The sequence below is a fragment of the Pantherophis guttatus genome, chromosome 3 (assembly GCF_059756535.1).
Source record: "Pantherophis guttatus breed Tessera chromosome 3, ASM5975653v1, whole genome shotgun sequence".
NCBI lineage: Eukaryota > Metazoa > Chordata > Lepidosauria > Squamata > Colubridae > Pantherophis > Pantherophis guttatus.
This window is the reverse complement of record NC_142065.1, coordinates 94,235,028-94,251,216: the sequence shown is the minus strand read 5'-3', so window position 1 is coordinate 94,251,216 and position 16,189 is coordinate 94,235,028. Positions and strand designations below refer to the sequence as shown.

General features: G+C 38.4%; 1 protein-coding gene across 2 annotated transcripts in view; it reads right to left on the bottom strand.

The window, feature by feature from the left end:
- Positions 1-14,931: 14,931 nt before the first annotated feature.
- The window catches only part of LOC148114683 (complement factor H-related protein 5-like), an 88,592-nt gene continuing 87,334 nt past the window's right edge, over positions 14,932-16,189 (bottom strand). For both annotated transcript variants that reach the window (XM_087890062.1, XM_087890063.1), the window contains one exon: positions 14,932-15,210. In XM_087890062.1, the coding sequence (XP_087746188.1) occupies positions 15,199-15,210 (12 nt within the window). In that variant the 3' untranslated portion in view covers positions 14,932-15,198. The remainder of the gene's footprint in view (positions 15,211-16,189) is intronic.

Sequence of the window (16,189 nt, the reverse complement as noted above, 5' to 3'; positions counted from 1 at the left end):
AGCTCCGGAGGTGACAGTAAGTATAGGCATACTGCCAAGAATGTAATAAGGGTTAATGGAGAGGCAATTTCTGTAAGCAGGGCAATAAAGATTAGGCTAGAAACAACACCAGAATGTTGTAATTCCTTACAGGATTAGCCCTATAAAGTGGGGGGGCGGGGAGGAGATTTCTTCTAACAACTGGTTCTCCAAACTACTTAGAAAGTTAACTGGTGCGAACCAGTAGAATCCATCATGTGGTTTTGATTCAGGGACTGCAAATTATAAAACTATTATTGTGCTATCTCTACCACCATGTTTTACTGACCAGTAACTAAAAACCAGTTACTTAACTGCTGCATGTCCTTTGCTGAAAGATAAAGATGATCTTTTCCCCATCTCGTAGCTTGGTAAGCATCAGATGGGCCTGAAGTAAACATTTTCTTTATTTAAACCTAGACAATAGGCTTTCTTGCATTCTATGAAAATATGTCTTGAGTTGCCAGATGTTGGTGTGTCCAATGGTGTAAAAAGGCTTGCAGAACCATTAAACTCTACTTTGGAATCTGAGGCTGCCATATTATTTCTCAAAAGCAGGCTTGGGGTTTTTAAACTGCAGAACTTCACAGCCACCAGCTGAGGCACTAATAATAGTGCATGTGCTGGACCACAGCCAGTAGCTAAGACCCATTTAATAGTGCCTCTGCAGAGTAACAGCTCTACAAAATCTAAACCTGCCCTCGGGCCGTGCTTGGAAAAACATGGACCAAGCATTCCTATGCCTACTTTCTGTGCAGAAAAACTTCAGTGGATCAGTCTAAATTTACATCACGGCAAATTTTGTGTCAACTAACAGATTTTGAAGTATGTAGTTGGAAACCCTGCATCAATTTCTAAGATATAGCTTAATCTTATTTATTTATTTATTTATTAGTTAGATTTATATGCCACCCTTCTCCAGAGACTCAGGACGGCTTACAATGCATTAAGCAATAGCCTTCATACTTTTGTATATACCTGCTTAGTAGGGCTTTCGGGCCCCCCTAAGCGGTGTTCTTTTTTATACAAAGTCAGCTTATTGCCCCCACAATCCATTTTACCTACCTCGAAAGGATGGAAGGCTGAGTCAACCTTGAGCCTGGTGAGATTTGAACTTGCAATAATTGCAGGCAGCTGGCAATTTAAGTGCTACTTTAACAGCACTTAGTCCACTGCGCCACCAGGCTCTATGCCTGTTGTTAAAATCTTGTTTTACTTACCCTATTTCCCTGAAAATAAAACATCCCCTGATAATAACCCCAACCAGGCTTTTGAGCGCATATGCTAAAATAAGCCTCCCCATGAAAATACCCCTTATTTTTGGGAAAACACAGTATTATAATTAAAACGTGGGTCTGCTGATTGGCCTGGGGGCATTGTTAATATTTATCATTTGTTTTAATTTTTGATACTGCTTATCTGGTTGTAAACTGCCTAGAGTCACTTGCTGGTGAGATAGGCAGCATATACATTTATTAAATAAATACATTTTACAATATCTTACTGTCCAAACAGAAAAAAAGGAAAACAAAACAAAAAAGAAAAACAAAGCATATATCTATTTGTGATTTTCCCACGTTAGATTTTAGAATAGGCAGAAATCCTTTTGGCTCTGATTAAACCTCCCTCTGATTATTAACATCAAGTTTGATTTTGCTAACTCCAGAGCAACCCCAGGAGGAGCAGTCGTTGGCGATCTTTGATTGGATAGTGAATTGAAATGTTCACTGTGCATCTCTGTTTCTTTACAAACTATATTACAAATTGTTTGTCAATAAAGATCATTTTTGGATTTCTTTTATTTTTCGAAGAATTCAAGAATCCATATGCTAAACATATCAACTACAATTATCTATTGTCATTGCTTTAAGATGGGCTGCTGATTGATTGTTCAGATTAATCAAATGTTTAAAGGTAAAATTACAGTATATAGAAAAAATTCTTCATTTCTCACTCCAGATACATATTTAAAAAGTTATTTATAATGTTATACTGTAAAATTTTATCTGCCTTAAAGGTGGTCTATAAATTTATTTTTAAATGTTATTATTTTCCCAGTAATTACAGTTGGTAATTATCTTTTACAAAATAGACTTTTAGATTCGGATCCACTGTTTATAATTGTGTATATACAATCCAGCTTCATGGGATCATATGAAAGAAAATAATATATGACTCCAGATATTCTTCTGGTTCAAAGGCTGTGGTATGCGTCCTATTGTTTATTTGCTTAGATCTGTAAAATAAAATGTGAAGAATAAAGAAATAAATTCCCATCTGTACATTTTATGCAATTATTTTTTAAACTGATTCATCTGATCTGCAGCAGAATGCAGCCTGTAATAATTTTTAATATATCAAACTACATGGGCAAGACGATTTTGAAAGTCAGTATCACCATTTTTAAACAAAATAGTGAAAACTACTATTGATGATTGCATAAGGTTGACCTGATTATGGTGAAGTCCATTTGGTGAGGTCCAAGTGTATAAGTGGCACTTGTGCTGTTTGAACCATGTATTCATGATTTTGGACTGTTGCCTTCTGGCAGAAGATACAGAGCAATTAAAACTCAGACCACACATTTTCTGAATAGTTTTTATCCCAATTGCACTCAACAATGAACTAAAGGGCCACCACCAGTCAGCTGTTGGACAGCATTAATTGGCCTGTTGTGTGGATGTTTGGGTGGTTCAGGGATGGGGAATTTGTGGTGGGTGGGGGTGTGTTTGTTATGTGTGTTGGGCCTGGTCTTTGGGTGTTAACTGAATTTTGTTGTATGGGTATACTGTGTATATATGTACAATGATAATAAAGTTATATATATATTTGTACCAATTGTACCAGAATTTCTTAGACCACGGCATAAAAACCCTCTATTTCAAGCTCTGTTGAAGCAGTCTTTGGGGCATAGACTTGGGTAACTGTGATATAGAGAAGCTTGGCATGAATTCTGATGGTTATAATTCTGTCGCTGGCAGTTAAGAAGTTTTCCACTGCTCAAGTTTCTTACCAATAAGATAGAAACAATAAGAGGTATCCACTGCATGTATATTTAATAGGACCATTCACTCTGTAAATTCACTAGGTCATTTCAGCCTTATTGTGCAACTTAGCTGGAAGACCAGATAATCACCTGGCGATGTTCCTTTTGGAAGACTTCAAATCCTACATCAGTCACTTGGTAAATAAGCTTTGTGTTGCTGCAATAGAAATCAGACAAAAGGTGGTATAGGGATACTTGTCTGGAATGCTTCTTTAATTTCATTGTGTTGCAGTTTCCAAGATTACAGCTTTAACGTTAAAAATATACTATGTTCCCAACAATATCTCTGTCACTGAGATACACTTGGCAGAGTGTGGCAGAGATGACACCGAAGATCTAGTTCAGGGGTGTCAAACTCACATCGTCACGGCGGTGTCATGTGACATATCGGGGCTTTTTTTCCCTTCGCTAAAGTGGGCATGGGCGTGAAGATAGATGGAGATTAGGGATTGATAGAGATGGAGAAAGATGATGGTTAGATGAGAGAGAGAGAGAGAGAGAGAGAGAGAGAGAGAGAGAGAGAGAGAGAGAGAAGTTTGGAAGTCATAATATTTCATAACAGGATTTTTCTTTCTTTCTTTTCTTGCACCTGTTGTGTCTTTTAGGTTTGTCTTTTACTGTATCTAAAATCTTACACACATACACATACATACACACATACACACACACACACACACACAAACCATCATGACATCCTTCAGCCTTTGTCTCCTTTGTTGTTAGTTCTGTAACTGCAATCTCCATAACAAGCAACTTTGCATTTAAGCCAAGTAGTAATGAATGCCTCACAGCCCCCAAGCTTTGTCCCTCACCAAGTCGTTCAAGAGAAAATTGGAGAGATTGTATGTATTTTTGCTGTCCCAGTGAGAAGTGATTCCTGTAGATTAGAGAAAAAGATCTTTGTTTTTCCCCAAAGAAAGCATAATAGTCTCCTTCTTAAAAAGCCATTCTAGCAAACACCCAGGAGAGAAAACAGGGCAGCCAGAATAGCACTGAAGGCAAAGACTCAAAGGAATGTTATACTAGTGAAGCCCCAGACACAGACTGGCAAGAAAAGGCTTCCCAAAGCTTTACAGGGTTGTGCTTAGCTTTGCGTCCTTTTGTTGTGATTGTGACCCCTGCCTAAACTATCTACACTCACCATCTCTTCTCTGGATGGTAAAAAAGGCCTTTAGGAAAGAAAATCTTTGAAGCTGATTTATTAAAGTAGTGACACTTCTTTTTCAGGTTCACCTTGAAAAAAGTAGGCTTTTTCACTGAACAACAGAGGAATTGTCTGGTTGCGTGATGTCCAAATAACCCTTCTGAATTCCTCTTTAATTTTGAAGAAGAGAGACTTTGAAGTCAGAACCTTGCTTTGACAACAACAATTCTGAACGTATGCAGGACATTTCATTTGAGATTAATGTTTGAGGCCACTTGTGAGACATTTTTGAAACTTCTCAATATTTATATAAAACCCCCAAGTTCCTTGTTTATGCATCTTCCTTGCATAATTTCTAACATTAGCATAAGGCTGGATAAAAAGCCTGTATAACTTTTTTTAGAGCCCAAATCCACTGTTTGCATTTCAGAAAAAAGTACTATTTATTACTTGTGCAAACAGCTTGGCTGTCTCAGGAATTCTGGGAGTTGAAGGCCACAGGTTGTAAAAGAGCCACAATTGCCCACCCCTTCCCTAGCCTGAGTTCCGCTGCCTGGGATCCACGTGGACTGCCACGTGGTTCCCCATCGGCTCCGGATGGAGAAAGCAGCTTCCAGCCTTCACTCACCCTCACTCTCTGCTCTGTTGGATCGCCGGCTGTTCGCTTACCCTGCCCACTCCCCATCTATTGCTGCCTCCGATGGCTAGAGGGAAAAGAAACTGCAAATTCTTGCCGCGGGGCTTCAAAGGGCCGCCCTAGAGCCAGTGGTGCAGCTGAACCGTTTGTTAAATTGCTGGCTTGCCCAGCCCCTCCACACCACTATTTATTGCCAATAAATAGTGGTGGGCGAGGGGCGGGGGAGCCAGCAATTTAACAAAGGGTTCGGTGGTTTTTTTTGTAATTTTATTGGCCCCAGGAGCTTCAGCAGAGGCTAATTAGCCCTTGCTTAGATCGGCTCCCGACCCCCAGCTGATTTGCTCTCAGCTGTTTTACTCAGTGCTCTTTTGCTTGCTTGGAAAGAGTGCAGATTTTTTTCCCCCTAGATATACTGAAAAACGAAAGAGAAAGTAAAGCAGGCTGTTGGCTTTGCACGTTGGAAAATTAGGCAGGCAGATTTCTTTTCTTTTTCCTCACCAAAAAAGGTAGGTGCAAACAACGGGAAATTTAGGGAAAAAGAGGAGATTTTAAAACACAAAAGAAAAAAAGCTCTATTTAACTAGGGAATTGTAATAATTGAGATACTATTAATTGTATATTTCTGAAAGCAGAAATGGTTAAGTTGTGGTTTGGAGGAATATATGGGGGAAATTATTTGGTTTATTACTATTGGTAAATATAATTAATGGATTTGTAAGAAATTGGATTGCATGGAAATAATTGGAATATTCATGTTCATATTGATTAATATACAAAAAAGGTAGTTATATAACTAATTGATTTATATTAAAATGTTGAATTTATATTAAACAACTAATATTACATAATTAACCAATGTGAGGATGGATATAAAAATAGATGACAATGGGAAGGGGTATAATATAGAATAGAAGGGAAAAATTGAATTTGATTAAGATTAGAGATGAGGATGAAGGGTAATATTGGTTTTTTACAAAAATAGATGAGGAATAAATATGGCAAAAAGGAAATATAGAAATTGTAAATTTAATTGAAATGACTAAACACTGGTTAAATTTGTGAACCGGCCAAATACTCTGTTCAAAGAAAATACATTGTATGTTTGTATGTGTGTTTCTAATTATTGTTATTTATTCATATTTGTTCTCTTTTATTCTTTAAAGTTTAACAATTCATTCTTTATCTTAATATCTTTATATTTGTTTGGGGTTGGCTTTCTTCCCTTTCATCTTTTTTATTGTACAGCAATCTTTCTCCTCAAACCTACCACCTCTCTCTTTTCTTTCCTTCTTACTTTCTCTTCCTCCCCCTCTTCTTCTCCTCCCTACTTTCTCTTCCTTTCTCCTTCTCCTCCTCTCTTCCTCCCTCTCTTACCCTCACTCCTACTCTAATTTCCCTTCCCTTCCTTCATCCCTCTCTAGTGCTGTATCCTTTTATGCATATGGACTACTCAGAGGGCTGAAAAAGTTATTTCTGACTGGTCCTCGCACTTGTGACCAGTCCTTGAACTTACGACTGTCCTCACATTTTACGTTTTTGCCCTATCTTGTCACCATGGTGAAGAGAAGCAGTTGTGAAATGAGTGACATGGTTGTAAAGAAAGCTGCATGGGCATAAATGTGAGGATGGTCATAAGTGTGAGGACCGGTCAAAAGTGCGAGGCCCAGTCAGAAATGACTTTTTTCAGCCCTCTGGGTAGTCCTTTTGTGCACAGAGACTACTCAGAAGGCTGAAAAAGTTATTTTTGACTGGTCCTCACACTTTTGACCAGTCCTCGAACTTACGACTGTCCTCACATTTTACGTTTTTGCCCTATCTTGTCACCATGGTGAAGAAAAGCAGTTGTGAAATGAGTGACATGGTTGCTAAGAAAGCTGCACGGGCATAAATGTGAGGATGGTCATAAGTGTGAGGACCAGTCAAAAGTGCGAGGCCCAGTCAGAAATGACTTTTTTCAGCCCTCTGAAAAAAGTCTATGCACATAGCCACGCCCACCCGGTCACATGACAAGCTACCCATGCCTACACAGTCACGTGACCAACTAGCCACGCCCACCGTCACATGATTGCCAAGCCACACCCCCAACTAAGCCACGCCCACAGAACCTGTTGTTAAAAAAATTGAATCCCACCACTGGTGAAAGGGCCTCATAAGTGGAATAGCCTAGGGCCTCTTTTCATCTAAATCCGGCCCTGGGTACAGGACATGCAATTAATCCACAAATGCTCTGGGAAAGAGATCAGTTTGGAACATTTTCCTAAAGAAAAATGCTATAACAATAAGACTGATGCTACTACTGAGAAACAGTGATTTTATATTTTAGTCCTCCCCCTCGTTTCATGGAAGTTAAATACCACTAGCACCTTGTCCATATAAACTAGCTGACAGCGATTGGAGACCTGCAGGTATCCCGTTGCCAAACTATACAGATCAACACCAGGAATTGATCCTGATAATCTTTTGGGAACCAATGAAAAGTCTTATGTGCTATTCCTTCCTTTGCCAGTCTCTTGTTGTCTGTGAGGTAGACTGCTTGCATGGTGAGAATCCTTAACTAATCACTTCATCTTCCAGAAATTTTCTCCAAGATTTAGCAGCATGCTCTGATTAAGTCTCCAGTGGTTGATGTAGTAGAAATAGCAGTCATCACACTGAACCAACAAACTGCACCAGCTAAAATTACATCATAGAGTAACATCCATAGAGATGCCACATCAACGTCCCTTTCCACAATGATACTAAACCCCAGGATTGACCCAATTGGGGAACAAACAAAAAAACAACTATATGGTTGTTATCAGATCATAGTAAATCTTTTACATATCTTTTCTCTCAATCATTCTTTTCTGCTATATGCTCTCACACTTCTCTTCATATACTCCAGTCTGTTTTTTCACAAACTAATATTTCAGGACTCAAATTTAAGACCTAATGTCTGTTGCTTCCAACATATTTTGTATAAAATATACAAAAAGTATGAAGGCTATTGCTTAACGCATGTAAGCCGCCCTGAGTCTCCGGAGAAGGGCGGCATATAAATCAAATTTAAAATAAAAAAAATAAAAAAAATAAATTCTAACCCTTTGCTGTCAGCTAGTACCAGTGGTGAAATCCAAATTTTTTAGTACCGGTTCTGTGGGCGTGGCTTGGTGGGCATGGCAGGGGAAGGATACGGCAAAATCCCCATTCTCTCCCCACTCCTGGGGGAAGGATATTGCAAAATCTCCATTCCCACCCCACTCTGGGGTCAGCCAGAGGTGGCATTTGCCGGTTCTCTGAACTACTCAAAATTTCCGCTATCAGTTCTCTAGAACCTGCTGGATTTCACCCCTGGCTAGAACTCATAATTCATCCTTAAACATTTCACCTGACAACTCTCACAAAAGAGCCATTTGTTTTCTATTACTAATTGATCACACTGGAGCTTTACTACAATCATGAAACTCTCAAGGGTAGATATAAAACAACTACAGTAAAAGACATATAAGATCAAAACCAATTTAACAGTCGCAAACTAAACCTGTGAAGGAAACAAAATAGCTGCTAAGGAAGAAACCAACTGATTTTAAGGGTATTGCTGCATTTGATTTTGTCCTTAGATTGTTAAAAAAGATTTTTCTATATTGCAAAATTATCTTTTCTTTTTTGATGGATATATTCACATTATTTCATTATTTCATGAGATTAGACAAAGAATGCCAAACTCATAGGACCTTAATGGGGTGTTGCAGAAGAAACTGTGTGCCATCAAAAGATGTTACATAGGAAGACAGTTCTCAGGTGTGCCCCACTTTTATTTTTTTTGATATGATTAACGTCATCCTATTGAAGAAACTATAAACTTGTACATAGCATGCAAACGATACCTTTACACTGTGGCTCAGGAAGCCATAATCCATTAACACATTTTGTTTGATGCAGGTTGTAATCACAGCGGTACTTTGCAAACTGGTTGGTCTTAAACTGCTTTGAAGTCTGAACAGTTGGTTGAAAGACTGCATACTGTGGACGTATGAGAGAGAGTGGGGGGGAGAGAGAAGGGGGGAGAGAAAGAGAGAATGAGAGGGAAAGAGTGGGAGAAGGACAGGAGAGAGAGAGAGAAAGAGGGGGGAGAGAGAAAGAGAGAATGAGAGGGAAAGAGTGGGGGAGAGAGAGAGAAAGAGGGGGAGAGAGAAAGAATGAGAGAGAGCGGGGGGAGAGAAAGAGAATGAGAGAAAGAGTGGGAGAGAGAGAGAAAGAGGGGGAGAGAGAAAGAGGGGAGAGAGAAAAAGAATGAGAGAGGGAGAGAGAGAGAGAGAAAGGGAGAGAGAGGGGAGAGAGAGAGAAAGAGGGGGGCGAGAAAGAGAATGAGAGAAAGAGTGGGGGAGAGAGAGAAAGGGGGGAGAGAAAGAGAGAATGAAAGAGGGGGAGAGAGAGAGAAAGAGAGGGGGAGAGTGCCTGAAGGACCCTATCCCGTCACTGGGAGTCCAGGTGCTTCAGCAAGCGGCATGCTGGATTCATATTAGTGGTCCGCGAAATTTAAAATTATGAACTTGGTAGTCCCTGAGGTCCAAAAGGTTGGGGACCCCTGCTCTGGAGGATTTAAGTAGCTTAACTGTGTTTGCTTGCCAATACCAGAATTACAGAGTTGGAAGGGACCTTTGGAGGTCTTCTAGTCCAGAGATCTCCAACCTTGGAAACTTTCTCTGCCTGGGCCTGATGCTTCCTGAGAGGCAGGGGATCTCTCCGAGTGGGACCCCCTCCCCAAAAGGCTGGCCACAAAGCCGTAGCTCAGAGGTCTTCAAACTTGGCAGCTTTAAGATTTGTGGACTTTTTGAAGACCTCTGAACTAGGGCTAGAAGATAAATGATGGCATAAATGATGAGTCCTATGTGCATATGGACTACTCAGAGGGCTGAAAAGGTTATTTTTGACTGGTCCTCGCATTTTTGACCAGTGCTTGAACTTACGACTGTCCTCACCTTTTACGTTTTGCGCCCTATCTTGTCACTGTGGTGAAGAGAAGTAGTAGTGAAATGATTGACACGGTTGTTAAGAATGCATAAAAAATGACTTTTTTCAGCCCTCTGAGTAGTCCCTATGCACATAGCCACGCCCACCCAGTCACATGATCAGCTAGCCACACCCACCCAGTCACATGACCACCAAGCCACACACCCAACTAAGCCACGCCCACAGAACCGGTTGTTAAAAGAATTGAATCCCACCACTGCATATAACTGTATCCTGTACAAGCCCCATTCAATCACAGTGATAGCTGAACAATGCTCTCTGTACTACAGCCAAAGTGTCTTTCCAGTTTGACTAGATGAACTTACCAGCTGCATTCCATGGATTTTCTAAATATAGTATATTATACTCTGTGCAAACAAGTCAGAATATTTTTGACTATGAAAGCAGAATAGTAAATTATTAGTTGTGAGCCTAGGGAAGTTTTTCGTTTTTGTTTTGTGCCTTCGAGTCAGTGTTGACTCCTGGCAACTGCCCGGACTAATCCCTGCAGATTTTTAACAAGATTTTAGGAAGTGGTTTCAACGTCAGTCTCCAGTCTTTGACGAAATGATAGGATTATTGAATGATTATTCATCATTGTTATTGCATTTGGACTAGAGTTAGCAACTCATCTGGAGATACAAGTCTCTGATGAAAATTAAGGAGGCTTTCATAGAAAAGGGTCAGACTAGAATATTGCCTCACTCTATGCAGATAGTGAAAAACCCTATTCTCCCCATTCCATTTATTTTGATAGTACAGGAGCAAAACTTTTGTTTAGAGCCACATTTGGCTTTTGAATGCCAGAGTGACTTTCTGAATAATAGCAAGTAGGGAATGATTTAAAAATTGGGGGTTAAGGGAACCATTCAAGAGAGTTTTGGAGGTCAAAAATTTAAAGTAATCAAATCATATTGAATTCAGCATAGTGAAAAGGCTAGATAGAAGGATTCAGGGAACAATTCCAGAGTGACTGATTGAATATATATATATATGTAGTATATTCAAGAGTAACCAATTAATGAATTAAATTAAATTGGATAGATTTTGAATATCATCTCTCAGTATTTATAAACAAATGACTCTGAGTTCCATTGAGCAATAGGTTCATGTGGGTCTCTAGAAAAATGTTCTGTTGCTGATGTTTATGTACCATTTAATCATTTTGTTTGGTTCAGATCATTTATCAGATTGAATTAAATTGAATAGATTGATCGATCGACACAAAAATGTATCATATCTCTGATGTTTCCTTCGGAATGTCCTAGTCATTAAATTCCAGAGTTGATTTGCATCACACAATATCCTCAAGAATATTATTGAAATATTATACATGTTTTATTATTTAATAATTTAATATTAAAATGAGTCAGCCACAGTGGTGCAGTAGTGAGCCACAGTGGTGCAGTGGTTAGAGTGCAGTACTGCAAGCTACTTCTGCGGACTGCCGGCTGCCTGCAATTTGGCAGTTCAAATCTCACCAGGCTCAAAGTTGACTCAGCCTTCCATCCTTCCGAGGTGGGTAAAATGAGGACCCAAATTGTTGGGGGCAATATGCTGACTCTGTAAACTGCTTAGAGAGGGCTGTAAAGCACTGTAAAGTGATATATAAGTCTAAATGCTATTGCTGAAAAGCATATTCAGTTCTTTAGATATTTTTCTCATTTAAGGGTGTTCCTTTCTAGTGCAGGAACACACAGAAATTCCCTTGAATATTAATTAGCTCAGTTGGAGTGGAAGATACTTTAATGTTGTAATGCGTGTCTGTTCTCATTGTCATATAGAGTTCATTTTTTTTTTCTTGACACTAAACTTTGCAATGTTTGCAAACTTTGCAAAACTCTGGTCTGAACCTCTGTTCATACTGAACAGTGCATGTTATTTTTGCAAGCCTACTTCATCCAACCTGGAAGAAAGAAGCAGTTACAACATCACTAAGTGACTTAAGACCGTTTTTCACAGTTATGACCGTTGTAGCATCCCCATGGTCATGTGATTTATATTCGGATGCTTGACCACTGACTCACATTTATGACAGTTGCAGTGTCCTGGTGTCATGTGGTCACCTTTTGGGACCTTCTGACAAACAATGAGGAAAACAGATTCACTTAACAATCCTGTTACTAATTTAACAGCTACAATGATTCACTTAACAAATATGGCAAGAAAAGTCATAAAATGGGGCAAAACTCACTTAACAAATTCCTCACTTAACAACATAAATTTGGGGCTCAATTGTGGTCATAAATTGAGGACTACCTGTACTTTGCCATTCTGTGATGGAAATTCTGGTCCCAATTGCCATGTTAAGCTGAGGATCACATTTGGCATACTTGTGATCCTTTAATTTATCAAACAGAGCAGCTAAAGCAGTGGCATGCCTTTGTTTGGCTAGTTCACTCAGCCTTCTATTCTTTAAAAGCAGAAATATCACTTCCTTTTGTTGTATCTTCCTTTAAGCAGTTTCTAATGATTCCCACACATGTGATGCAGTTATAAAGATTTAACCATAGTATTAGATGTAGGCCCCACATGCTCACCCATCATAGATTCCTATGACATTGATCTGTTTGTGTGTGTTTGTGTGAAAGAGTTCCAGTTCAATATGTGAGCCAATAGGGCCCAACCAATAGGGACCAACTAGATAAACAATTTACCCTGGAATATTGCATCCTTTGCTATAGGGAATCATGGAGAGGACCTTAGAAAGAATATTCAGAAACAATTATAGAAATAACAAGGGCAGAAACTTTTTATAAAGCCCAGGAAAGGAGATACCGTATTTTTTGGAGTATAAGAAACACCTTGTTTTTGGGATGGAAAATAAGAAAAAAGCTGATTGGCAGGTGCATCTGCCTCCCGGAATACCCCCAATCAGTTGTTCCCAGAGGTGAATTTTAGCAACAGGTTCCTTGGTTGTGAGCTCTGTACCTTTTTTTTTTTTTGCCTTTTTTTCTGCCTCTGAAACTTCTGAAACTCAGTTTCAGAAAAAAAAAAAATTCCTGCCTCTGAAAGCCTCTGAAACAGCTTCAGAATAAAAGCCTCTGAAGCTCTGTTTGGGGGCTTCTTTTCTGATGCTTTTTTTAGCCTCTGAAACCTCCATTTGAGAAGCTAGGTGAGGCTACATTCGGAGTATAAGTCCCACCCAGATTTTCACCCTCTTTTTTTAGGGAAAAAGGTGTGACTTATACTCAGAAAAATATGGTAATTAGTAAGAAAAGGATCAAACTGACTCCCCCTGACTTAGAAGGTTGTAAGGAGGGAAGGTAAAAGATAAGCAGAGTTGCAAGATACTGCTACTATGGTCTATCTCACGAAAAATTAGTTCTGTTTTCCCCATGGAGCTGATTTCTTGATCTGGTGTACTTCATTGGGTAGAAATCTCTTGCAACTTTTGCAGAATCTCTCTGCCTGTCATTTGTTTGGCAATATTGTCAGTTAGTAGATGTCCTGTGTCTGGTCCATTTTTTCCTTCTCCGCCTCTTGCAGAGCGGAGAGATTGACTAAACAGGTTATTCTTTCTGAGCTGCTTTTCTTCCCGGTGTAGCACGTCCCTAAAAAATGCTAACTGCAAGTTAACTGGTTCAGTTTTGTCATCTTAGTTGATTGGAACCCTTTGTCTGGCACTGCTACTGATGCTTTAACCAGGTTTCAGCTAAAGGCTTTTCTTTGCCTCTGAAATGATTCATGAATTGCACTAGGCAAAGAGTGAATGCTTTTCAATGTATGCTTCCCTTGGTGTGCCTGCTTACTCTCTTGTAATCCCTTCCCCTCAAATGAATGCAACTATAAACATTCTCTTCTTATGAATTATCCCAGCATCAGAGTGAATATTCCAAAGGGCGAGGGAGCAGGATTAAAGGCTACAAAATCTGCCCTGTTATCTGGCTTCCTTGTGAGTCAAGTTCCAGAAACCTTTCTCTTCAATTGGGCATATGGGGTCATATCCATCTGATGCTATAAAGCACAGGTGTCAAACTCGATCGTGTCACGTGATGTATCAGGACATTTTGGGACTTTTTTGCCTTTGCATGGGTGTGGCCTGCATGTGACACATCCGGCCCGCGGGCTGCCAGTTTGATAGGCCTGAAGTAAAACCATAAACATAAGTCTGCAGTCACACAATTGTTCACTTAGCAACTATTTCTTGTAACAACTGAATTGATGGCTCCAATTGTGGATGCTAAATGAGGACTACTTGTATTCCATCAACTGCAGCAGCGGCTGACCTAATCTAGCAAATCAATTAAGATTTGAGTTCCATTGGGAACTCATTGGCCATTGAGATAACATCTTATACTTCTGTATAAGTTTCCACCAAACAGCTCTATCATATTCAAAAAGGACACATCAAATTCCTTATGAAGTTCCCTTCACTTTGTTCATTAAAGGAAGCATAGCCTTGTTAGTCTAGGGTAATGAAAAATATGAAGGGAGTTGGCAATCCAAAAAGGTGCTACAAGGTTTGTTTTGAATGGGTTCACTTTGTATAGAGCAATGAATCAGACTGAATTTATAACATGGCAAATTCTAGCCCATTCTGTGTTAAATAACACCTTTTGAAGGAATGTAGTTTGGGAAGGCCTGTGCCAATTTATAAACTTTATCTTAATTTTTAATTACTTATAATTATATAATTTCATATTGTAAAAACAAACAATCAAAAGCAAAGCAAAACAAAAACAAGTATAGAAATCCATCTGGCTGGACTTCCATCAAATTCTGATCATCAAAATACATTTGGCTATTTCCAGAGCAACATTTCCAGAGCACCAATTTCTTTCTGGATCTTGAATTAGACTGTAAACTGAAGTATTAAATGTATCTTTACAAAATATACTACAAATTGTTTGGCAGCAAAAATGATTAATGGATTTAAAAAAAATTTTTTTAAAGAACTTAACACCTCTATACTGTATGTAAAAACATCAATTTCAATTATCTATTGTCATTCTTTTAAGATGGGCTGTTGATTGATAATTCAGACTAATCAAATGTTTACAATTAATATATATATATATATATATATATATATATATATATATATATATATATATATATATATATATATAAATCTACATTCCTCACACAATATGCATTTTAAAAATATATTTATAAGGTTATATTATAATATTTTATCTGCCTTAAAGATGTTCTATAAACTTGTTTTTAAATGTTATCATTTTCACAGTAATTTCAGTTGGTAAAATCTGTCTTTTACAGAGTAGGCTTTTAGGTTTGGATCCACCATTTATAATTGTATACAATCCAGCTTCATGTGGTTATATTAAAGAGAATGATACATGATTTCAGACGTTCATCTTCTGGTTTAAAGGGTGCTGTATATATCCTGTTCTTCATTTACGCAGTTCTCTAAAATAAAAAGTGAACAGTAAGTAATAAATAAATTTGCATCTGTACATTTTATGTAATTATTTTTTAAACTCATTCATATGATCTGCAGCAGAAAGCAGCCTGCAATAATTTTTGAGATATCAAACAACATGGCCAAAACAATTTTGAAAGTCAGTATCACCGTTTTTAAATCAAATGGTTAAAACTACTCAAGAGACTCAAGAACTCTAGCCCATTTTATCACTGAGCAATTTCTATCTTTTTTAAGATTACTTTTGACACAATGACATGTAATAGACTGTAATAATTTATTGGGCATTCTCTATATTTTGGGATATAAGCTCTGGCAGTCAGAATGTACTCAAAACACCAACATTTTAAATATAGGAATGGGGAATTAGATGTTACCAAACTTTAATTCATCCTAACAGTGGATACACTTGAGGGAAGATGGAACACAAATGCAGTGAATAAACAAACTCACAATATCCTCAGACAACACAGCCAATAGAAGAATACTAGGAACTGTAGCACAGCAATGCCAAGAAAAAAATCATTTTTTGTTAACTAGGAAGATTTCCAATAAAATGTACACTATACATATATTTGATATTTACATGTACATTTCAGCAAAATTTGTATTTCACTAATAGCATTTGTATTAATTGCAATTTCAAATACAAACTCATCATATAATGGGGGATTCCTGTGATCCAAATGAAATTCCTTCCATTTAGAGCAATGGAAAAGAAGTTCTATGGGGAGTGGGGTTAATACTTAAAAACAAGGAGGCATGGGACAAGGAGGCACAAACATTGCCCATCATTTCATCTCTTCTAATCTGATGCTGAATCCTGTCAGATTCCAAAACTGAAGACCAGGAGATCCCTCTGTCCTGAGAATGAAATGACTGAAAAGTCTAATTTAACTCCAATGAGCTCTTTTCATTGATTTCATTGTGCTCAGTACAACAAATTCAATCAGTGTGCACCCTAAA